The sequence below is a fragment of the Tympanuchus pallidicinctus genome, unplaced genomic scaffold, assembly GCF_026119805.1.
Source record: "Tympanuchus pallidicinctus isolate F22 unplaced genomic scaffold, pur_lepc_1.0 scaffold12, whole genome shotgun sequence".
Lineage (NCBI taxonomy): Eukaryota > Metazoa > Chordata > Aves > Galliformes > Phasianidae > Tympanuchus > Tympanuchus pallidicinctus.
The window spans coordinates 18,823,418-18,848,683 of NW_026294637.1; the positions used below are offsets into that span (position 1 = coordinate 18,823,418).

Genomic DNA, 25,266 nt, shown 5'->3' on the forward strand with positions numbered 1-25,266 from the left:
CTTTGAGCCTATTGTGTAATTCGTTGAAATAGTTTTTGTTAGAGTTGTCATTTTTTGTTATTTCTGAGTGAACTTTCATCTGTTTGTTTGGGAGTATCCTAATTCCTGGCTGGTGTCTCGGAATATGTTGGCCATACTTCCTGCAGCACTGCAAGTGTTCTGGCAGCTGCAGGCAGTGATAGCAGCTCTCTGTCTGCATACCACTGGTGAGCCCGAGGACTTGGGCTCCGGGCACTGTGGGTTTGGGGAATCCTGGCTGCTGCTCCTTTTGCTTTTGGGGCAGAACTCTGCATTCCTTCGTTCTGGCAGCTGCGCTTCTCTTGTTGCACTTCAGCTGCTTTCAGGTCGCTCCGAGGTTGGGTTAATCCAGAATTTCTTCTGGTCTGCCAGTTCTATTCAACGCAGTCACAAATCAAGTAGCCTTACAGATAAGATGTGCATACCTCTGTTTTTCCTTCACTTCCTAGAACTGCCTTAAAAAGGGATCTGCAGAGAGGATTGGCTCTGAGGGCTTGTTACCTTGAGAACAGTTTGCAGGTTGACCTCTTGATTCCTTGTGTTTGTGGTGGCTGCTGAACATCTGTATCATTTTTCCTCTTTCTTCATTCTTTTCCCTTCCTTTAGAACCCTCCTTGGATCCTCTTTTTCTTCTGTTTATCGAAAACAAAATTGCATTTATCTCAGGCTTGCCTTTTAAGAGGCAAGTGCACAGCGGTGGACCTGTTGGTGCTTCAACTCTGGATTTTGAGACCAGAGCACAGCAAATAACAGGAGCTCATTCCAATTTAGTACCCTGCCTGCTTGCAAAACACTTGCAAGAGCACAGCCTGTTCCTGGGAATAGCTCTGCAGCCACGCTCGCAGGGAGGGAGCGGAAGCGTAGCGAGCGCAAGGTTTGCTGCAGCTTTGCTATTTTCCTGCTTTACCTTTTGGAATAGCCCAAGGCTATTGTTTTGGAGCTCTTTTCTTGCAGAAGTCATTACAAGGTTCCGGTGAGCTCTGTCCAAGCTGTGCTTTCCAAGGCAAGCTGTTACTGTCATCTGAATGCTGTGGTGTTGTCCAGGAGCTGGGTGCAGGGGTGCCTCCTTCTGATGCGCGTCTGACATAAGCCTGAAGTCTTTTCCCTTTTCCTAATAGATTCAGTGGGCAGGCTTGCTTTGGAGCAGTGCTTTTCAGAGCGGCTGTGCAGGGCTGTTTCACTCTGCTGGCTGACCTCAGTCAAATCCTGTCACTTCTGCCTAGTTCTGGCATCTGTGAAATGATGTAATTCTCTGTTCATTTCATGATAAATTATATTACCTAAATACCACGTGCTTTTTTTTTTAATAAAGACAAGGTTTGAATAGGTGATTTTCTTTGCATTTTTCTGAATTATTTCCCATTTCCTTATGTAGCCTGTTTACCTATGGAAGATGGCATTTTCAGCAGGGTAGCAGTAGAGCTGGATTGCCAGAGAGCAGAACTCCTGCCGTAGTTAGTTCCAACACAGCTTCTCAGATTCAGATGTTCTACATAGATATCAGAGGAACAACTGCCCGTGTAGTTCTGTTTCCAATACACTTCATGCCATGCCTTAGGTGAAAATTTCATTGTGCTCAGCTTGATGCTCCATCAGGGATGTGGAGTGCATAGCTTCACTGCTTAATTACCGTATGGATTGTTGCTTTTCATTTAGATGCCAGCCCTGATGTTATTTAAGAAGGCATCGACGAAGCATGCCAGGTGTTTTGCACGTGTGGTTTGTGTGTATGGCCTTCAGTGAAACACTCCAAGAGTTGGACATTTTTTTTAGAGAGAGAAATAGGCAGCATATAGAAGAGGAAATGTTTTCGCTTTCGTTCTCATTCCAAAGGAGGTTTGCTCTCCAAAAGTGTTGTTATTGCAGGACTTCCAGTTACTGGTATGTCTCTCCTGTAGTGACTCCGGGGCTCCTGTGAAATAGTTGAACTCTGTGGAATAAACACCATCTGCCAATGACTCTCCTCTCTTTATACTGCACTGCAAATTGCAGATGTTTTGTGTGTGTTCAGTGGTCCTTTACTGGTGGCCACCAGTTTTGTAGCCGTTACCTCCAACCTACACATCTGTTTGTATCACAGAATCACGGAACGGCCTGGGTTGAGAAGGACCAAATAATCACCCCGTTCCAACCCCCTGCTGTGTGCAGGTCACCAACCAGCTGCCCAGAGCCACATCCAGCCTGGCCTTGAATGCCTGCAGGGATGGGGCATCCACAGCCTCATGTTCAAACCACTTTGTGTTCTGTCCCCAGTCAGATGCAGGGATGGGTTTCTGGTTTTCCTGTGCAGTGTTCCTGGTCCTCGTACATTCAGCTTCCCGAGCATTCAATCCCTCTTGGTGGCATCATTCACTGCCTTAGTTCACCATACCCAAATATGCACAGCTTCCAGTCCAGGTGCAATGGTCAGAAAGGTCAGAACTGCTTGGCCAGAACCATTTAAGCTTGGCGTAAGGAGCTGCATGTGAAGCATTCCTTCAGCACCCACCAATTCCGAGTGCTTGGGGAACAAGTTGCTCTGGCTTCCCAGCTCTGAACCAGCAAACTGAGCTCCAAAGGTCGTGCTTCTATCCAAAGGAAGATTTTTAATGGTGCATTATCTCAGCAGTAGGAAAGTTGGTGGGGAGAAATTATGGGACCCACTTTGATTCCCAGGTGCTTGAAGTGGAATATTTAGCTACAGCTCAATCATATAAAAGCATGAGCTTGTCCTGGATTAGCTCTCTCTCTCTTCCATCCAAATAAGAGATGAAAATACCAACCTGAAGACGGGATGGGATGTGAGGTATGAAGGTGAAGTTAACATTTCAGGTAAGCGCTGATAGTTCAGGTGCTTATTACACCTGATGAGCAATGGACATTTTTCTTGCAAAGGAGCCCTTATGACCTTCTGTGCTGGGGAAAAACCAGGAAACCTGGGTCTCCCGTCTTTCTTTTTGAACTCCTAACGTGAGGAACGTGGTGCACGCTGTGACCCACCATGCTATGGTTGTTTAGGCAGGTCTTGGTTGTGTACTGAGGCATCCGTGGGTCTTTAAACTTTTGGGGGTATATCTGTGCAAACTGATGGAAAATAGCTTTGTAAACAATGCATGTGTGTTTTTACAAAGCATTTAATGGGCAAATGCAAGCTTAGACTCTTTGTGAGATGGCAGTAAATCGGCTCTCAGCGTGAAGGTAACAGTGCTAGAAATCCCAGAAAAGCTAACAGTGTTTGAAATCTCGTGTACGGAGTAAAGCAGGAGCATTCTCTCACTGTCATTTTGCTCTGACTAGTATCAATTTTCGGGACTTGTTTGTGACAATTGTTTAAACACTGTTTTCCCTTTAATTAAAGGAGCTGAAAGCCTCAAGATGAGCTTGATGTTTTCATGGTTTTACACCTTTCAGCAGAGGAGAGTTCCTGTGTTGCCCCCAGCCACCGGCACCACCAGGTGCTCTCCTCCACCCAGTGAGGAGCCAGCAGTGTCAGCACTGCTGGAAAGGACTGATGCAACTCAATCTATTAAATCAATACATCATTTTTTTTAACTTTCAGCATAAACAGAGAAGCAGCAGGTTTCCACACATCCCTGAGAGGTAATGGATGTGCCCAGGTCTCGAGGAGCTGGCGCTGGGTTGTTAGGTAACCCGTAGCGATCCCAACATCTTGAGGTCTTGTTTGTCACAAGAAGTGCTGCGTTGCAAACTGCAAAAGCCAGACACGTTTTCTAAGCAGCTGTTTGTGTGCATCTTCTGAACGTCCCAGCAGGGATTTCTCAATTGTTTAAAAATAATAACAAAAAAATGTTTCAGCCATAGGCCAGTGAACATTGCTGGCTGTGCATAGGAGCTGTTGCTGTCATTCATCCCTGATAGCCAGTGCCAAAAAAAGAGAGGAAGAATGATGGCTTGAGTTGCTTTTGTAAAAGAGCATTCAGTTTTTTGTAGAGGTGCAGGGCTGTGTGCCTTCCCAGTAGGTGCGGATTTGTGTTGGAATCCTAGGAACAGCACTGCAGTCATCTCTTTAATTGAAATTTGATTTTATTTTAAACTTCTGGAGCCATGTTATTACACCACCAGTCCCAGGTGTGTGTGGAAGCTACAGCTTCACTCTTGCAGCCTGGAAGTCTAACAGCCTTCCTTTTTCGTTCTCGTTGAATTGTTGGAGGCATATGTAAGCAGCAATTAAAAGCTATTTAACTCGAGTGTATGAAGCTTGGCTTCAGCTAGAAGCAAGCAGCTCCCCTCCTTGCCTGAGCTGGGAGCTGCCGGCAGCAGCTGGCCGCAGCTAGGTGCAACACTGCTCCCCTGCCAGAGCTGCAGGCTGTGCTTCCAAACGTGTCCGGAGCTGAACAAAGAGCTATTGAGTGGAGAAAAACATCCATTAACTCCAAGAGCTGGGCACGGCCGGACCTGCAGTGCTGGATGTGGAGGAGCTGCTGTCACCAGGAGCCACCAATGCAAAGCTGGGTGAGGAGCATCCTGAGCTGCTCCTCCAGTGCTTTGTAGAGCAGCATCAGTGCTCTGTCAGCAGCATCTTTTCTGTCAGAAAAAAAGAAATGAGACCATCTAGTTTAGTACCCCAGGTCCAATTTTCAGTGTGCTGTTTTTAAGTTACGAGGTTGTACCACATGCCCTGCAGTTTTCCTATCTTTAAAATGGCTCTGTACGAATGGGAGAGGCAGTGTTGTCTCTTTGCTCTCTTCTTACTGTTTTTAACCCGGCATGCGTCCAGCTACTGTTGCTCCTGTGTGCTGTGAGTCAGGCAGTGGGTGCTTCATGTTCTCCTCTTCCTGTGCACGGAGCAGCTTGAGGGGGCCTGGCACAGATCGCCCTGATGGTGTCTAAGATGAGAAGAATTTGTGTGGCCTCCAACAGCAGCAGCACAAAGGAGGCACACAGCGATGCCCCTGCACCGAATGCTTCCCACCAGTGCTTCCCAAATGTGGTATTTTGCAATTTATGCCTCTGTATCAGTGTGGTGTTCATCTGCTTCAGCAGGTTTGAATCACTCAGTCATTTTTCTGTACAGTCTGTGGAATATCCAGATCGACTGCATCGATGATGGAATTTGACATTTTTTTTCCCTGCATTATTTGTCATTTTTAAGTCATCAAATATTTCATTACCCCCCCAAATCTGAAAGTCCATTCTATTACATTTCACTGACAGAGATGGTTATTTCTGACCTGAAATGATGGCAGGAAAAGTGACTCGTTATTCAAGCAGGCTTACGAGAAACCCCTTTTTCTCCACCTTTAAGAATGGGCAACGATTTTGTTTCCCCAGTGTGGCTGACAAGCAGAGCTCTGCCTCTGCTGGAAGAAGTGCTGTTTGTTCACCCCTATCTTACCTTTCCCTTCCTCCTGTGCTTCTTACCCCCTTGCCACATATTTTGGGGTAATTGCTTTGTTTTTACCATTCATTCTCAGTCTTCGTCTTCCATGTTTATCTTCAGTTTTCTTTCATTCTTTCAGCGTTTCACCTTTTTCCTCCAGTGCCATAACTGGGCTTGTTCAGCTTGGAGTAGAGAAGGCTCCAGGGAGACCTCATTGTGGCCTTCCAGTACTTGAAGGGAGCGGATAAACAGGAGGGGGAACGGCTGTGTGTCAGGGTGGATGGTGATGGGACAAGGGGGAATGGTTTTAAAATGAGACAGGGGAGGTTTGGGTTGGACATTAGGAGGAAGTTTTTCATCAGAGGGCGGTGAGGCACTGGCACAGGTTGCCCAAGGAGGCTGTGATGCCCCATCCCTGCAGGCATTCAAGGCCAGGCTGGATGTGGCTCTGGGCAGCCTGGGCTGCTGGTTGGCGACCTGCACACAGCAGGAGGTTGGAACTGGATGATTATTTGGTCCTTTTCAACCCAGGCCATTCTGTGATTCTGTGATTATTTAAAGTGCATCAGTTGGCTTCATTACAAAGGGTACCTGGAAGCCAAATAATCCACAAGCGCTAGTAAAAGAAATAGGAATTTGGGTAATTGTAATCAATTCTTTTTTTTTTTTTTTTTTTAAGTAATATTGAATGTATTTAGTTTAAAATCAGTGATTTCTGGCCAAGATAAAAACAAGAAAACCTGATTATTTTTTGCCAATGTTTTCTAAATCCGTAGTATGTTTGGTGGAAGGGAGCAAGAACAGAGAAATGGGATTCCTGTGCAGCACTCGTGATAGGAATAACAGAGATGCAGGTGGCCACAGAGTAGGCAGGTGTACTTAGTTTGTATAACCTTGGGGAAGACTTGTGTGAGTGATGTCAAATGAGAAGGAAGGCAGGTGAATGAAAATGCTCATGTCTGAGATGAGGGCAAAACGTTGGAGCCTCCATCTGCCTCAGAGCTGAGGGCTGGCTTAGAAATGCTTCTGGGAGTGTTTGAGAAAGGGGTGATGCTGTGTGCTGGGTGGGATTGTGAGGGCAGGGCTCTGGTCCAGCCTCTGGCTTCCAAAATAAGTGAATTTAACAGTGACTCTTGCAATGTCTGTGGTGCCATGGTGTGTCCTGTAAAGCTTCACCAAAATTGAAGAAAAAGATAAAATGTTGGTGGCGTCTTTTTGGTTATTATGTTTTTTTGGCAACGCTGATTCACAGCTGTTCAGCAGCACCACTGCATCCCTCTGGTTCCCTCTGCTCAAGGATGAGATTGAACTGATTTTAATTAAATACAAAATTAGTTTCTCTTTGAAAGAATTACTGCTTCCTTCATACTTAGAGTTAGGAAATGCAGACTGGCAGGGGCAGATACAGGGGGTAGTGCTGTGTCCCTGCTTGCTGAGCAGTGGGGGTCATCTGTGGGTTTTCTTCCTAAAACTTTCAAATTTCACTGTGAAACTGCTGATTTATGTGTTGCATTTATATATTTTAGTGGAAGCGATCTTGGTGCTGCAGAAAACCATTCTGAAGAGCAGAAATTGTTGTTTCCAGATATAGATGAAAATGAGAAAGCATCTGTTGCATGCCAGTGCCAGGTAGTTAGTGACAGGTAACAGATATAGCAAGACATTTCCTCCACCTCTGGATAAGCCTCGTTTCATTGAAAGGCTTGTGCTTACTGAGTGCTGCATCCCAGTGCCTCTGCTTCTCTCTGCCCTTTGCACACGCTGCAAGCTTTGCATTCCCAGTTCCCAGTCTGTACAAAACCTCCTCTGGACTGCAAATGCTCCTCACCCTGCAGATCAGAAGGGCTCTGAAATGAGCACAATGAGGCTTCTTAGAAGGCATTGTTCAGGGCAGAGATAGGAATCAGCTGCTGGTAGGTGGAGTGGGCTGTCTGGTGAAGCTAGGGAAGATTTGCTTGCCTCCCTAGAGCAGGAAATTAAATGTCCCTCTGAGCGAGGCTCGTATCCACTCCTTAATTGAAAATAAACTTTGTGAGCTTTGGAAATAGCATTTTGCAGTTTAGTTTAAGGCTCTGAAAAAGTGGGGGTGTGTTCTGGAGAGTAGTGTCCTCAGTAGTGAAGTAGGTTGTTTGCAGAACCACAGAATAGCACTGCTGGTGCCTGAGCCCAGCTGTGCTGCAGCAGCAGTGTGCATGAGAGCGAGCCCTGCAGTCGCTGCTGCCGGCAGGGAGCGATGGCCATGTGATGCACGGCGTGGGTATTTACTTCGTGTTTCACTGGCATGTTTTTCGTTCTCACTGCACTTTATTTCCTCATTGCCTCAGCTCCAGCTCCAGCGATGCTAACAGAGGAATGTAGCTGAATTATCTGCCTGAACTCTGCATTTGTGGGCCAGAGTTTTCTTGGTATTTGGAGGCCTCTGGGATGGAGGTAAACTTGCCAGCAGTTCATAAATTTTAGCCAGGCTTTTTACCTTAGTCAGGAAATTCATGTTTGAACTTTATTAAGGGGCTTAAGCTGGGATTCGCAGTGATCTAATCCCCGCGTGCTGCCAAATGCAACGTGCAGCTTTTGCATTTGGTTGCTCTTTTTGTTTTAGCAGCGGTGCCTCGGCTCCCTCCCGTCTCCATCCTGTCCTTCCCAGAGCTCTCAGTCAGCTATGGATCAGCCCCACAAAACGCAATGCACCGATGTGCAGCAAAGCCGGCCTTCCAGGGAAAAGTAAAACACAGAAATGTTTCTCCTCCCTCTGCATCTGAGCTCCAGGGTGTTGATATTTCACACGTATCAAGGGATTGGGCTGCTGAACACGACTCTGCTTTGGAGGTGTCATGCAGGAGGCCAAAGCGATTAATCAAGTAAAACCCAGCGTAGTTTGCTGGGTTGCGGTTTGGCATCCTCCTTCTGAAAAGCATGATGTGAACTTAACTCTCAGGCTTCAGAGGAATGCATACAATAGCAAAAAAAAACCCTTTACTCATGTTATGAAAAAGCTCGTCCGTCTGTGTCAGATACCAGAAATACTTTGGAGAGTCATTAGCAATGAAATTTTGTCTGCTGTTGCAACTCTTGCGTCTGTTAATGGGAAGGTGAGGTGTTGCTGCTTGCTTGCTTTGGTCCTGGTGAATGCCTGAGTGTGTTTGTGGGTTCATGGCTTACGATGGGGAATGGAACTGGACATCAACAGCAGCTTAATGTTGGGAGAATTTTAAGTGTTACATCTGTTTGGAAGAAATCCATCCCTGGAGGCATTCGAGGCCAGGCTGGACGTGGCTCTGGGCAGCCTGGTCTGCTGGTTGGTGATCCTGCACATAGCAGGGGTTGAAACCAGATGATCATTGTGGTCTTTTTCAACCCAGGCCATTCTGTGATTCTGTAAAGTGAGTGAATGGCCCACACCGAGAGCTCCGTGTTTGCTTGGTGACTGCGATTGCTGTTGTGGTTCTGAGTGTTGCTGGCTGTGTGTGTGTTGCCTGTATGCAAACAGGGTCTGATGATTGATTTCTGTGCAGCTAATCTAGCATGACAAGGCTCATTTCCCCATTGGCTTTTCTTTTTCTGCAAATTGAAGAAGCTGGGCCTGTGCTCTGAATTGCAGCTTCTATAATGGCTATCATAGAGTTGATTAAAGTTCAAGAGCTCTACTGCCAGAAGCATTGGATGAGAAGACCCTGAGCAAAGACATTGACAAAGCTTGCAGAAGAGTTAGAAAACAGTGCTTTTCTTGAGAATTATGCCTGAAAATCATGGAATCATGGAAGGCCAGGGTTGAAAAGGATCACAATGACCATCTGGTTCCAACCCCCTGCTGTGTGCAGGTCACCAACCAGCAGCCCAGGCTTCCCAGAGCCACATCCAGCCTGGCCTTGAATGCCTGCAGGGATGGGGCATCCACAGCCTCCTTGAGCAGCCTGTTCCAGTGTGACAGCAAAAATCCAGTGAGGTCAGGTCACCTACCATTTTGCCCTTGTGTATAGCAGACACTTTGCAAATCACTCTTCATTTTGTCTCACTCCTGGCTTTTTACATCATGCAGCTCCACTCCTGATGCAAATGGTGTGGATAAAACTAATATTCCCAGGAGTGTGCATGGGGTGATACTTCCCAAATCACCTCGTGTGCACAAACTCCTTTTTTCATATTGGAAGTACAGCAAGTAGGCATCCAAGAGCCAGTGAGCCTGCATTAATACTGGGCTTGGTCTGCTTCAAAAGGGATTACAGACCATAATATTGGCATTAATCTGAGCGAGGCTTTTGAAAGTGCTTATGCAGCACAAAGGAACTTTGCTGGAGCCGTTCAAGTCGCGTGCTGCTTTCTCCTTTCCTCAGCTACGGAGGAGAAAATTGAGGTTTCCAGAATTACATCACGATTACGATATTTGTAATAATAGAGATGCAATATAAATAGCCTTATGGCTTGAGTGAAATACGGGGGTAATGAATGGGTGGGCCCTGCTCGTTGCTGCCTTGGTTTTTCCTTCTGGCTTGTGCAGCCGCTCCCTCTGTGGGACATCTGGTTTTCATCTGGTACAGGAAAGCTAAATAATTTCAATAAAGCTGAGAGAAAACATATTGATTTTTGGGGAGGGGGAGGGGTTCCTATTGATGTTTGCCTGTTTTTCAAGCGGGGCTATTAATTAAACTTATCAGGCTGTGTTATTGACAGGGCGGACGCGTACTTGGATGGGTGAGCGTGTGTGCTGACGGAGCGCACGATTCCAGCACAAGGAGGTCACAGCTCTGGGGTTTTCTGATATTGGCACACGCGAGGGTGTGAATGGAGTAATAACCAGAGCTGGGATTGTGCTGAGCTTTGGGAAACCACCAGTGGTCAGTGCAGCCGAGCGCTCACACGCAGTCACCGTGCTGCGCGGCACAGCGGCGTTATTGCGCTGGCAGCGTCCACTCTTCTCAAAGAACGACCCACTCAACGCTGAGATAACATACATCAGCGTCTGCTTAATCTCCACAGCATTAGCAGACCCCTCTGACGAAGTTTTCCAATTGCGCTTTATTGATCACTGGGCTTTTAAAGGGCCCTGAGAGCTGTGCTGTGTGCAGATGGAGTCTCTGTGCTGCCCTTGTGCACTCTAGGAATCTGTAGTCTTTTTTTTTCCCCCCTATTTAGGCTGCAAATCTCTTGTAGATCGATGGGATCAGCTGTTTCTGCCCTTGCTGTTTCTTGTTGCTGGGCAAGCTTCATTCAGATAGATTCACGAATAAGCAGAATCGCTTGTATTCAAATATGAACAAACTATGTCAAGTTTTGTGCATTAATTCTGTCTGTCTGGAGGAAAATGGCGCATGGTTAGCTGAGATGGCTGTTGAGAGAACAGCTGGCTGTTTGTGCTCCGGCAGCGTGTGAAGCTTTCGGAGAAATGAGGCTGCCCTGACTGTCAGCTCTGAAGGCAGAAGGGGTCCATGGGAGCTGTGCTGAAGTCTGCAGGAGTCATCAGTCTGCATTTGGACTTCAGTGGATGTAATTTTTAAATTGCTTTGTGGTAACGATGTTGAAGGATCTTAAGCAGTAATTTTTCCTGAGAGTTTAATTAAGTCGGTAGCTTTCAATTGGAAATTCAAGTAGTAAAATAGGCTTTAATTTAGAACTAAGTTGTGTACACTGGGAGAAAACACTGCATTTCTACTCTAAGATTTGCTTTGACTTCATGTAGAGTTAGCCAGCTCCACACGTCGTTCTGCTCATGTGCTACCAAAAGCAGTGCTTCTGCAGGAAGGGGCTTGTGGTCGGCTGGGTGCTGGCAACCACTGGTGCTTTATTCACAGTGAAATGTTTGCTTCTTGGGTTTGCTTTTGTTCCTTTTGGCTGAATTGAGCAGTGGCCCGATCCCTTTCTGTTTTGGGATGGGCTGGGAGGTTGTGGGGAGTTTGCACTTGGGTGGGTTGGTAGAGATGTCAGTGTCTGCTTCTGCCTCTTAGAGGAGATGATGTTGATGCATTTGTTTTTTGGTGTTCCCCAACCCACTTAAGTATGCAGTAGCTTATAAATGCACTTATAAATGTGATCTCCTATATAGAGAGCTTCTTTTTACTTTTGGCAGGGGTTCCCCTAGTGCACTGAGAAAACACACAGCGTGGGGTTTTGTTTGTGTGGGTTCTCCTATCTGGCCGTCGCGTCTCAAGCAAAGGGCTTTCTGAGCAGAGGTGGCTGTGTTCAGTGGTTTGGAAAGGACAGAGGCAAATAGAATGGGGAAAAGATTAAAAAAAAAAAAAAAAAAAAGGAAGCAAAGCAATGACTCTGAAACATAGCATGTTACTGCATCTCTCACGTTGGAGAAGAATATTGGGGTGTATTTGGTGTCATGTGCTTGGCAGTGTTACTGCTGAGAGCCCTTGGTTCCCCGCTGGCACTCCTCATCTTGTGGTGCCATGGTCTGACCATTTTAGGCTTCAGAGCATTGGATTTGATGCTTCTTCATTTTCTGCAGTGTGTTTACGTGTGCTTTGCTTTCAGGCCCATTTGGGATTTCAGTCCCACGCAGAACATGTCTCCAGGTGCCGGGCGCAGCAGTGCTGGGATTCTCTTATGGTGATGCTATTGCTCAGCACTTATCTTCACACAGCAGTTTGAGCTACATGCAGCCCTCCAGCATTCATTCTGTCCTCTTCCCCCTTTTTGGTCCCATTTGTGGGAATTTTTCCATGCTTTGTTTCAATTTCCACCTTGATTTTAATTATTACAGCGATGTCAGTCTAGACAGCTGATGAATTGTCAGTAGATCCTGCGTGCATGGATGGCATTCAAAGGGTCAGACGGGGAAGAAACAGCAGAAAAGGGACTGGCAGAGTGAAAGCCTTGTGGATCTGATGCCAGGGGCCGAACAACCAAAGCATTCCTGAAGCTGAAACCAGGCCAGCGCGAGGTAGGACAGTCGTGCTGTGTTCTGCCCGGTGGGCATAAACAAGAGCAGGAAGGCTGAGCCGTGCCCGCCTAACTGAAAGAAAGGTTTCTTTCTGTGCTTTTCCTTTCTGTCATTTTTTAGCTTCCTCTGCCATTCCTCTTCCTCTCCAACTGCAGGCAGAACTGTGCCGAGGAGAAACCCTGTTTTTGCACGAGTTTAATTGTTTAATGTAGTATTTTGCTTGCTGATTAAAATCAATAAAGAAATGCTTTTAATACACTGTCTTCAAAGACAAAAGATGCAAGCCAAGCCCCCATTAGCTCCCACTAATGGTGTCTTTGTTTCGTAAAGCTGAAGCAGCGTTCCCATGGAGTGCCATCCTCTCCTTTCCTTGCAAATGCTGGTTTGTAGTTCATTTTTCACCAAGTAAGCATAATTAACTGCGGCCCACTCTTCATTTCGATGTGGTATGTACGTGCTATGTAGCTGCCCACTTCCAAATAACAGAGGAAAATGTGGTGTTATGTAGGGTGTAAATTGCACGATTGGAGCTCCACACAGGGAGTGCTGAGTTTTGCCATTCCTGTGCTGTGCTGGCCGAGGTCCTTTTCTCCAGTTGGGTTCCACAGGTGTTTCTCTTGCTACACAGAGGAAAAAATACTTTGTGTGTGCACAGGAGCTTTGAGGTTTGCTGCAGGCTGGCAGAATGCACACATACCCAACAGCCTACTCAGTTTTCCTGCTATCCTAATGGCAGGCAATGGTATTTTTACCTATTGGCCTCACTTCTATCTTACCTCATCTCAGCTACTGCAGCAGTGATATCAGGCTGTGATTTCCCTTGCTTTCCATAGGCTGTGCTACAGAAGAATTGCTGCAGAGCTTCAGCACATGGTCGTGGTTCTTCAGGGCCTGAACAAAGAAAGGTGTCGCTGTGTGTTGGGTGTGCAGAGCTTGCAGGTTCCTGCAGGGTGAGCGAGTTGTGTGCGCTGGGGGTTTGTGTATCACACAGATGGAGACCTTCAGGTGTCTTTTGGATGGGAAGCAGGCTGGGTTTGTCAGGCAGCATGATGGCAGTTAAACAAAGTGGATTACACAAACTCTGCATGCAGCGTCGGCCTGCTGGAAGCCACAGCTCAGCAAGGACGGAGAGGATTTGGTGAATGCGTCCCCAAGTGAAGTCTCTGTAATGGCATTGCTTATTTGCACAGAATTATTTGGTAGACAAGATCTGCCGTGGCTGTTGGTCACTGATAAAGACAAGCAGCATCCCCATGAATTTCCCAGTGCATCTTCCTCTTTTCTTGTGCTGTCAGGCAGTGCTACAGCAGAGTTCAACTGCGTGGCTCCCGGTGCAGCAGGCAGCGGCATCACTCACCCTGAGCGAGTCGTGGTCTGGCTGTCCATAACACAGCTGGTTTTTCTGAGGATCTCGTGTTCCCCAATATGAGTAAAAGCCGTTCTGTGTGAAGACTTGAGATTGCAAACATACGTGCTATTAAGTGTCTTTGGAGACTTCATTTACACTGCAGATTTTAGGCATCCTTGAGGACGTGGTGTTCTCCTCCCAGCTCCCTGCAGATGGGATTGTTTAATTTGTGCAGTAATAGGAGCTTGGGAGCATCTTCCTTTACTGCACAATTCAGGAAATGTTTCCAACCCAAAAGAAGGGTCAGGGGCTCACAAATCCGGTTCTAAATCACGAGACCATGCTGCTTTACCTTTGGCTCCTGTAACTGTAAGCTTGGAGTCTGGAGTGTTGGAAGCGGTGTTCAAACACTCAGCTTTTAGCAAAGGCTAGCTAAGAAAACAATGGGTGACAGAAAAATATCAGCACTATTTTTGCATTTGTTGCATACCACAAAGCCGTAGTGCAGAATCTCACCACGCTTCCTTTAGGTTGATTCATTCAGGGCTCTCTTTTTTTTCAGCTGATTATTTTTTTTTTAAACTCAGAAATACTGGCTCTGTGTTGGAGGCACTGTGCAGTGAGAGCTGCTGCTCCATTTTGAGGCACTGCGGCCTGCAGCCTGTCCTGCAGCATGCCCCGGGGCAGCGGCTGCTCCGCACTGCGCCGTGCCTGATCCTGCCTGTGCAGATCACGAGTGCTGTGGGGTCACACGTACCCCACGCTCACCAACTTGTCCTTCTTATAGAAAATATCTCCATCACAGCCTCAAAAATGGAAAATGGAAAATAGGATTTTGCTGTACTTAACACATAAAAATATGTTTTTAAGCAGTTGCGTGCTCTGGTCAGACAAACAAGCTGTCCAGCTTTGGTCAATAAAAACATATTGATCTCTGAGCTTCCCTCTTGCTGCCTGCCAGCAGCCAGCGCCAGCCTTGGTTTTCCAGCTGCTTATCAAATAAATACTCCTGCTGCAGATGAGCCAATTATAATTCTCTGCGACACGTTAGAGAAAAGGTCGTCGTCCATTGTGGGTGCTGCAGGAGGAGAAAAGGTGCTTTTGCTGCTGGCTGGGTGTTGGGAGCTGCCTCCAGCCCACAGGATGTTGGAAGCACAGCCCACCCAGCTGCTGCCGTGTGAGCAAGCCGTCCTCCTGGGCATGGTGCACCAAATTCATGGCACAAACACTCTTGAAATATTGGCATCTCCTTGAGGAGTTGCAGCTTATTTCTGTAGCCCATCAGAAGATCAGGGAAGAGGTGAAGTCTTGCACCTCCGTGCTCCACCTCATCTTCCCTCACGCAGTAGGATTTTACGTGGCACAGTGTGATTTTTTTTTTTTTGACCATGCCAACTCAACAGAAGAGCTCTGACAGTTTTCTGTTGTATTATGTGTATTGTTTTGGTCTGAGCTAGCAGAGAGTAGCCGGGATCCAGAAGGAAGGATAACACGCGCAGAAGCCAGGCTGCGTTTCAGATTACAGTGGTATGTTTTTGTTGCTGCTAACGTGTTTGTGTTTTTATTCATTACACATATTTCTCCTGGGAAAATCACGAAAATATGTGTGTAAAGTATACATCGTGACCCCGTGGCTCTGCTAAGAGCTTCCAGATGGGAGGCTCGACACTGGGGATGCTTTCTGAGTTTGTGGCACCGATTTTGGTGACAAACTGCAGGAAAACTTTTTGTCAGGGATGGAGCAGGGGAGTGCTTCAGTTTGCAGTGCTGTCAGGGCTGTCCAAGCATGCAGTGTGAAGCTGAAACTGGCTTCTAAATGTTTATGGCCCTCGTGGAATCGTAACAAAAAACAAAAACATAGGGGAAAATGTGGAGAGGCCGCCCTGGGGCTGGCGGGTGGCCATGGGGCGCGTGCTTGGCCAAGGCCACTCCTGACAGTAGGGGCTGCGGATGGGGAGAAGTGGATGGGGCTCTGGCTTGCATGAAAGTAATTGTGAGGTTCAGGACTTGTGAGTGTTTCCATTCTTGTGTAACTCCACCAGCAAGGGTGGCTTCGGCACTGCATGTGTCATCCTGCCCTCAGCCCAGGGAAGCGAGCGCTGCGTTACGTGCAGCGAGGCCTCATTGGCCTGCATAAAAGAAACCAGCCACCATCCTGACACACACTGCTGCTGCCTCTTGTCACTATAGAGAAGCTTCAGATGTAGAGTCAGCTGTTTGTGGTGCTTAAGCTTGGTTTGTGAAGAAGATTTTGCAAGTGGAGAAATCACGGTGTGGCTGATGGTGCCATCCGTAACACAGGCTGCTGGACGGTCACTTTAAGTTCATACTAAGTGTTTGTGTTTTGTGGCCTGCTGCTTTGTTTATTCTGCTATTCCTATTTATTATTATGGTTGGACTTGGTGGCCTGAGAGGTCTTTCCAATCTGAATGATTCAGTGATTCTAATTGGGATACTCACATTGCATGGAGAGAGGGGAAAGTCTCTGAACAACGAGACTCGTATTTTCTGTGTTTGTTTTCTACTTCCATCCACATTACAAAGTCCTGTGAAGCTCACATTGAAGTCATTTTGTTGCATCGTAGTGGTAATTTCTTGGTCCTTTTCCCAAGTGCTTACCTGGAAAAGAAGGAGTATGCTGCCAAAGTTGGAGCGTTTGCCAGTAATGATGCCACTAATGGCATTAAATCCAATTTCTCATGTAGCCCCTGCATCAGCAAAACTTGAAATCTCCCCTCAAACTGTGCATTGAAATGACTCCTGTTTAGAACATCTTGCTGTGCTCAGTGGTTTTCTTGAAAGCTCCTTCACACACACTGGAACTTCTTTTATTCAATTACACTGGTGCCAAAACATTTTCCAAGAGAGTGCTTTCATTACATTTTAAGTAATCTTCCTTTATTTTAATGCAGGAACGTGGATTCCAGGACCATACGTATCAGTGGCCCTAGCCCAGCAGCCCTGTCTCCTCACAGGGTCCTGGGAGCCCAAAACTGAGTACAGATCTGGTGCCTTTAAGCTCACAGGCTCCTGTGCTGAGGAAGGAACCAGCCCCCTCCTCGTGGTACAGAGCTGCATTTCCATGCTGGATCCAATGGCTGGCACTGAGCAGATGGCTTCTGCAGGGCTGGCAGGGAGTTGTGCTCTTTGTTTCTTCTTCCTGCAGCAGTCTGCTTGCGTGGCAAGGAGGGAAAATGTATTTTCTCATTATAGACGAAGGTGCTGCAGCACCTCTGGGGTTTGAAGCAGAGATGCAGCAGATCTGAGCTGGTGGCTTTGCTCCGTGCTGCAGGTCTGTTCTTTGCAAAAGCTGTGCCCAGGCATCGCAGCACATGCACTATAAATATCTGGTGGTTTGTGCTGTTACTGTAAAAAGCATAAATGGTTTCATTAGTCCTCATGAAACATTGAGCCACCGTGCAAAGAATTAGAGTGAGGTGTCAGTGCCTGACCTGGTGTTTCATTGCTGCAAACCAGACGTGCGGAGCTGTTGTTGGCCATGCAGAACGGCACCTTGCAAGGTGGACGTATCATAAATGCAGATCCTATTGTACGTTGCAGAAATGCAAATTGTGGCTCATGCTTGTCGGTGCTTTTTTAAGCACCCTGCCTTGCTGCACGCAGGTTATGGAAGCTGAACTTGGGGAGGTTTGGCGGGGGTGGAGGGGCTGTGCTCTGCAGCCAGGTATGGTCAGGAGGACATAGTGCCTCACATGGCAAGGTTAGTGAGAAGGAATTTAGGGAAGCTCTAACTCCTGTCCTCCAGGTGCATTTTAGGTGATGAAATGATCACGTTCTGGTCATGATTCAGTGCATTTTTTAAAAAAGGTAGGTTCTTGACAGGTTGAATGCTGTGAAATTAGTTGCAGGTGAAACAAAACCCAGCAAAATTCACCTCTGACATCCACCTCGTGTTTCAAGATGCAGCTAGGAGTTCTTAACTGCATGGACCAGCTTAAAAAGCCCATGATGCTCTGTGTGGAGGTGACAGAAAGACACGAACATTACCAGCAGGGTGAAATGTGACGGTGCTGTTGTTTTCCTATGGGCTGTACTTTCCTGCCTGGAAGAAAAACATGTTTGGCTTTAAAAAGGGAACTTTGTGCAATTAATCATTTTCTGTGGCGATGTGCTTGTTTTGTTGTGCTCAGTAGCCATTGTCACAGGTCAGCAAGCTCAATATTAATCATTATTTTTAATTGTAGGTGGAGTCTTTGTCCTGTTAGGATTTTTAATTAGGTTTTATGGATGCAAATTCAGGACCTCTTTGGAGTGTGTGTCCCTAGTGTTACACTGGTTGTGTCCTGTCCTTCCTTCTGGCCCTGGCCTTTGTTGCAGCTTTTTGATGGCAAATAGACTTGTGCAAGTCTATTCTTTTTGTTCCTCTTTATTTGTGAATTCCTGTCCCAGTCTCTCAGGATTTGCTGCATTGCATGAGTTCCCAGCAGCCCACAGAACACGGCAATCTTTGGCTGCTGTTGAGCCATTTCTCCTCCATAGCCTGAATGCAGGTGACTTCAACCTCTGGGCTTGCTGCCAGCCCCAGGGTGGCGTTTTCCTAGATGCAAGGATTAGAAAACGAATTTATTTGAGAGAAGTCGTGGAGATGATCCTCACAGCAGTTGCAATAGCCATTCCAGATTGCGCTGATATTGAATCCAGAATGAAGAGACCAAAGCGCTGGCCTCATCAGGAGAGGAGGAAGGTGAGCTCTTCAGCCGCAAGCACACTAGCTTTTATTTTTCCTGCCTCCTGGGCCCCACAAATGAGCATGAAGCGAGCATTCCTGCAGGCGATGGAGCAGATGATGGCTGAACTGGAGGTGTTAAGATTCAGTCGAAGGAAGCTGCACAGTTTTGGGAACAGGGCTCATTTCTGAGCACCGTTGCTGTCGGCATCACCTGGCAAATTCAGTTGCGGTGCGAACTCTCGGCTCCCACGATAGGCATCTCTTTGTGCAGAAGTGCTGTAGGAGGCTCCGGGTCCAGGTCTGCCTGTGCCGAGCCGTTGGATGTGCAGGCGGGTGCTCCGCTCGCACACAGGAGCGCATTGAGCTCGTTTCCTTCCAAGCCTTGAGCCCCAGCCAGTACAAGCTTTGGTCTCCCCAAGAATTTCAGGAATGCTGTTACTGCGTTTTTCCGCTCGGCGCTGGAATCAACGGCTTCGAGAAGTGGAGTGATGCGAACAGAGCGTAATTTCAGCGCAGCAGTTGTAACTCATTCTGTGGTTTCCTAAGCTGAAGTAGAATATTCTGCCCTGCCGTCGCAGATATGTAGATTAGACATGCATAAATCGAATTAATAGCACTTTTTTTTTTAATATAGCCTGATAGTTCTGTTAAAGGAACATGGCGAGCCAAACAAAAATGCATGAGGTTGTGTCAAGTTAAACACCAGACATGCCTTCACATACTTCTGGCCCTTCGCCGGCATGCCTGCGCCATAGAGAAAGCAGCTTTCACAAGGCAGAGAGCTTTCTCATTTATGTGAGCAATAAAGAAAACGACTGAAAGAGTGGCATTACGGGCTGTGAGTTCTGTGGGCGTTCGTACTGCAGCGTGTAGCGTGGTCTGACGCATGGATGGACAAAAAGTCACAGAGCTCGTTCCTCATAATGGGGATAATGGGGAGATAAACCAGGAGGACTGGTGCAGTTCCCCACACCACATTCAAAATGTTTCACCCTGCACAAAGAGAAACAGGTGAAACCTTCCTGCTGGGATGCAAGGGGTCAGGGAACGTGTTGATGTCCAACGTGACTTCAGAAGGGTTTTGTGGCTCGGCTCCCCGTGCAGCACCTCAGGAAGGAGGCAGGCGCTCGCTGGGCTGCTTGGGTGAAACAGCTGGAAGGGGACAGGTGGTTCTTCTGGTAATGCTGAAATAGTACTAATGTGAAAATGCTTGTTTGGGGAAAGTGAATGCCTGGGATTTAAGCACCAGGATGTGGTTTTGTTCACAGCTGAGCACAGGGAGGGCTTCAGGGTGACAGTGAGGATGCTGGGGAAAAGGCAGAAAACTTAAGTGTGTGTAACCTGCAAAGCTTGGAAGCCCACGTATGGGAAGGCTTATTAGTTTCCTGTGTGGAATCAGCCTCTCTGCAAGCCTGAGCATCAGCTGCTCGTTTGGCAGGTTTCTGCCGTTGCAGAACTTGTTTTAGTCAACTGGTGGAAATTCATATGCAACAGCTTGAGCCAAAACAAATCCGTGCCTTCAAAGAAGGGGGAAATTCCATCGTTATTCTGTTAGCAAGCCTTCGGTTTGAGATGTAACACCGCGTGTGATGAGGGATGCTTGAGACCTGGCTGCTCCACGGGCCCGCGCTGTGCTGCATCCCACTGGCGGGAAGGCTGGGTGCTCATCCGGGAATGGGAGCATCGCATGGATGCAGGGCTGATGGCATCGAGTGCCTTTCAGAAGGATTTCCTCTCACTTGGCCTATTTTTGGGGGTTTTAGTTGCAAAGTAAAACCTGCAAAGGTCATTTGAGAAGTCGGGGATTATAGATGTAAAGCCCTTTTAATCTTTTCCAATAAATAGCTGAGTGGGAAATAAATCTGTTGGGAGCTCTGGGCTGAACCCTAATATTGAGCCTTAGTACAAAATGTATTTGTAATTGTGATTCAACGTACAGACACAGCTCCTAGAAATTACCCTGTGTATAATTGCCTTAAGTACGTTTGGCTTAGAAGTAAAGGGGAACAATTACCAAAACAGGTGTAATAAATGAAGCATTAATTGTACCTGGCAGCTGGGCCGTTTCAGTCACCATGAGCCAGACTACTGAAGTGATTTAGGCACAGCTGCAAACACCAGTTTTCAATTAAGCTGCTTTGAGATGCAGCTCTTGAAGTTTCCCAGTGGTGATTGTGCTCAGGGATGGCTCTCTGCATTAGATGTCTTGGTAAGGTGGAGTTTTAATGAAAGCTTTGCATTGTAAAGCCTTAAAGCATTTAGATTTGGGAAAGCATCAGCGACAAATTGAACCGATGGTGTCTGAAATACTGAAGATCCTATGGGTTATGTCTGCACGATGCGTGACATTGTCTAAAACCTGGGTAGCCTTCAAAGTGTTTTCCCCCTAATTCCATATGTAATTAAAAAGCAGCTAGCTCATTAGAAGTTAAGTCCTGTTGGAGCAGTATACTTTTACATCCATTTAAATAATAAAGTGTAGCCTTAACGCAGAATGTAATAACGTCAAATATTAAATTTCTCGTGTAGCTGATGCTTCACTTTTCAACAGTGTTTGTCTAACCTTTCTGAGTCCTGAACTGAATGTGGTCCCCAGAAGCTCATCCTGTTATTCTGTAGCTCGTTCAACTCCCTGTGTTTTTTATTAATTTCTTACCGTATTGCAGCAGTAGCAAAACTCTGGAGGTGCGTTGGTAGTGATGTGCACATCCATAAGGAAAAGTGGCAGCTTTTCAGATGCAGTGATGCTGTCTCATTCTCTTCACAGGCTTTTGGAAATGCAAAGACAGCGCATAACAACAACTCGAGTCGTTTTGGCAAGTTTATCCAAGTGAACTACCAGGAGACGGGCACTGTGCGAGGGTGAGTGGCAGTGGGATCCACAGCCTGCGTTTTTACTGTATGTAAATGTTATGCAAAGGTTGGTTTATCTGCGCTGCACATCAAAGCATGGATACACCTGAGAATGGATTTAAGCCAGTTCAGTTCTCATTAATCATAACGTCAACTTTATAATTAAGCCAAAATGTGATTTTTTCCTCTTAAGAGAGCAAGCAAGGGCAATGTTTTAGGGCCGTGAGGATGGGTCACGGGGCCAGAGTGTGTGATGGGCACAGAGAGCCCTGCAGGCTGGCTTTGCTCAGACTCAGAAATAGAAAGCCAAAGGGAATTTAATTTTGCAGATGCCTGCTAGCTGTTACAGAGAAGATGGAGCCAGATGATTTAGCACTGCTGATTCCTCACACGCTTCCATCCATACCCTGAAGTGTCTCTTGAAGCCAGCCCTTGACCACTTAGGGCACCCCGTGCCCCAGGCCGCTGTTAGGAGGCGCTTGTCTCCGCTCTGCTGCCACAGGGTCTGTTTCCAGCCTCACTGCCTGCTTCCACAGCTCCCGGTGAGCTCAGCTTGGTGATGGCCACAGCTGGGTGAAGGCTTCTGGGGAACACATCTGGACCTGGATTTCTCTTGGGATTCTTCAGATGACATCATGCCGTAGCCCAGTGTCTCACTCCAGCCCGAAGGGAGCAGGGCTACCTTAACCCTGCTTTTTGGCTGGGTAATTAGCTCAGCTGGAAAAGCAGAGAGTAGAGTGGCATTCCAGGGGCTTATAATTTCTGCAGCTAGCTAAGAGATCTCTTGCTGGGACTTTGTTGTTAATTTAGAGAATTGCTTTTACATTTTTCCTTCCCTATTTTCCACCAGAACAGTGTTGCACAAATGGGTACCATTAATTTTTCAAATGAGCCTGGGTACTCTGTGTTCTTTGCAGTCAGGCAGCTGTTTTTTCATCCAACTTTTATCTGCTGCTCTTTTTTTTTTTTTCCCCTTCTATTATTAATTCTGGTGAATAGTTCTCTTAAAAGGATAAGCTTCTCTTCTTTTTTCATACCTACTTAAACACAGGGTGATAGAATCCAGCAGATGCCCTAACAACCTTTACCTTGACGTGCTGGCCAGCTCTGTGATAGTGCCCTTTATGGTTTATTGGCACTTACCTGCAAATAACGTTGCATTTGTGTGCAGTAGTTCTGAACATGAGAGAAATTTTTTCTTTAACAAACTCATTTCTTTGGTCTTCGTTACGTGATGGGACGAGAGTGTGCACGGCCCCAACCACAGTGAGAAGACATTACAAAAATAACTCAGCTGTTCCCTGCATACCAGAGTGAGTTTTATTCTCCATTGTCTTACAAGGCAGATCAAAAGTTCTGTGATTTGTCTTTTTAATTTTTATTTTTAAATTTAGCGTAGCTTTTAAGCACACTTTTTATTTTTTTTAAGCCTGTTCAAATCATTTACGTCCCCATTTTGTGCATATGATTTTCTTGGTTAATGTGAAGTATAATTTGCAGGCTCGGATCAGAATTCTGCTCCGTTCGTGGGCTGAAAATAGCAGTTGGGTATTTGGTTACCGACTGTATGCAGATAATGACCCAAACTCAAAGCGAATTTCAGCTTAAGAGGTGTAATAGCCAAGAGATTTAGGAGCAGCCAACCCCACCCCACGAAATGAAGGCTTTGAAGATATGTTGGAAATCAGTGGAGTATGAGCAAAGGCTTCATTTAAGTGCATTCCCATAAGGCTTTATGAATTTATTATGTCCTGTTCAGAGATAAGTGAGCAGTGGAGGAAGGGCTTTGCAACACGTTGAGTCCTCCTAAGATGATCAAAAGCTTCCACATCTTACGTGCTCCTTAAAATTGCAGAAGAGCCAGATGGGAGAGATTTTAATTAAAAGCAACAGTGCACTGCCATAATGTTAAATTTGTGCAGCAGCACGGGGCTGCGTCACAGGTACTGTGAGGATGGTGGGTATTTTGCATGGTGGGATTTGTATGTGAAATCCATGCTCAAGGTTTTGATGATATTGGCTGCTATACCAGGGACAGGTTCTGTAGCATGATTAAGTGAGTACTTTGCATGAGGTACTCTCAACATTTCTTTACTGTTAAGACTGTGGGTAATAATAAGGTAGTTTCTACATAATTGACACCAGTAAATAGAAAGAGAACATTTGGGGGTGTTTACTTTTTTGTATTTCAATTTGTTTTCCTTTTCACTGTCCTATTAGAACAGCGAACATACTTATATTCATTTATCACCTTCTCACTAAGCAAAGAACATCCTGCTAGAGCAGCATTCTCCTTACATCTACCCTGCTCTAAGTAGTGGGTTGGGCCAGATGACCTCCAGAGGACCTCTCCAACCTAAATTATTGCATGCAACTGAGTTTTTTGGGTCTATAATAAGAGCAGAAATCACAGGGGAAGGGATTATGTGTCAAGCGTGGTCGACTAGATCTGGGTTGTCCTGCAGCTGTGTGCCAAGCTGCTGCCCAGTGCTGTGCCGGGACCCAGGCCGTGCTGGTGCCTCACTCACTGCCCCATCTCTTCATTGAGTCTTCAGGGAGATTCATGCCTTGGCTTGGGAAGTTGTTAAACCAGGAACTTAAGGTTAGACAGAGAGGAATATCCATAGCTGTCCTCAGCTTCCTCACAGGGAATAAATAAAAGAGCTTCCTGGTGCACATCACGTGCCGGGATAATGGTGCTTGCTGCAGCCCGCCTGCCTTTCTTTACTCCTCCTGTGCAGCAGAGGAGTCTTGAAGTGTGTGGATGTGCCAGTTCCTGCAGCCTCTCCTAAGCACTGCCCCAAGAGTCAGCCCAAAACCCTGCGGGCACGGCCAGGTTGGTTATTTTTTGGTGAAGGTAGAGGAGAATCACTGAGAATTGCCCCCAGGAGAATTGCTCCTGGATAATGCCTGGCTCTGTCTCCCATCTGAGGGTTATGCAGGGCACCATGCTGTCCCATCGCATCCAGAGCTCCTTGGGGGTGCAGCTCGCACGTGGCTGCTGTCAGTGCCACATCACTGTGGGTCAGTGGCTGGAAAGGCCCAGCCTCTGCCTCTGTGTGTCAAGTTACATCATCAACATTGGCAATTATAGCTCTAGCTTCCACGTCCCTATCATTACTGGTTAGCACTGAATGGAAAAAAAAAAAAACAGAAAACAACAACAACAACAACAAAAAACAACAACAAAAAAAACAACAGCAACAAACATGTCAAAGCTTGTTTTAGCTAGTGAAGTTATTAATATATACATGAAATTAACTCGTCAGGGAGGCTGTTAGGATAAAATGTCAACGCCAGTAAGAAGCTTCTGCAGTTCTCTGGGTTTTGACCATATCCACAAGTTAATAACCCAAAGCTTTTGTAGCAAAGTGGCTGCTGGAGAAGAGGGGGTGATAATTTGGGCGTGGAATCCATGGCTAAATCTTAGCTTGCAAACTTGTGCACCCAGGTGCGTTTCTGGTTGAAGGAGGGTTTGTGCACAAATCTCAGTCTGCAAGCAATTTTATTTTGCTGGGTTTGAATTAAATAGGTATCAGAGATTCTTAGTTTCTGTCAAAATTCCCCCCTGCACTCCCTGCCCATAGGCTAACTCATCTGAGATCATGTTTTTCATATCCAAGTTAGTTTTGGCTTTGTATCAAACCAAAAAACCTCAAAAGCCAAACATAATATTGGGCTTGTTCTGCCTAGGAAGAAATTTATATAACTAAGTGAAACAAGGCTGAAGCTTTTTTGGTGTACTAAAACTGCAAAGTCCCAGTAAAGCTGTGTTCATTTAAGTTGAATATTGGGTCAATGAATAATGCTTTTATTTCTTCTTCCAGAGCTTATGTTGAAAAGTATCTGCTGGAAAAGTCCAGGCTCGTCTACCAGGAGCACAACGAACGGTAGGTGCCTGTGTTTCACTGGGTTCTGCCTCCCGGATGTGCTGATAGTGCAGCACAGATGGCTCCAGTCCCTGCCTGGGCTGGCAGGGGGATGGGGATTTTCATGCTTCTGACTGCGTGCTTCACAGATAAAGCCTGTATTTACGTTGTGTGCCATGTTGGCTTGGAGGGGAAAACAGAAACTCTGACAGCTTTGCTTGGATGTGCTGCACCAGCAAGCAAGCATGCAGGGTGCTCTGCTGATGGGCTGCGAGGCTCCACCTG

At 46.5% G+C, this 25,266-nt stretch overlaps 1 protein-coding gene across 12 annotated transcripts in view; it reads left to right on the forward strand.

The window, feature by feature from the left end:
* The window catches only part of MYO9A (myosin IXA), a 162,649-nt gene that overhangs the window by 31,566 nt on the left and 105,817 nt on the right, over window positions 1–25,266 (forward strand). For all 12 annotated transcript variants that reach the window (XM_052672077.1, XM_052672080.1, XM_052672086.1 and 9 more), the window contains exons 3-4: window positions 21,027–21,121; window positions 24,940–25,002. In XM_052672077.1, coding sequence (XP_052528037.1) covers window positions 21,027–21,121; window positions 24,940–25,002 — 158 coding nt within the window. The remainder of the gene's footprint in view (window positions 1–21,026; window positions 21,122–24,939; window positions 25,003–25,266) is intronic.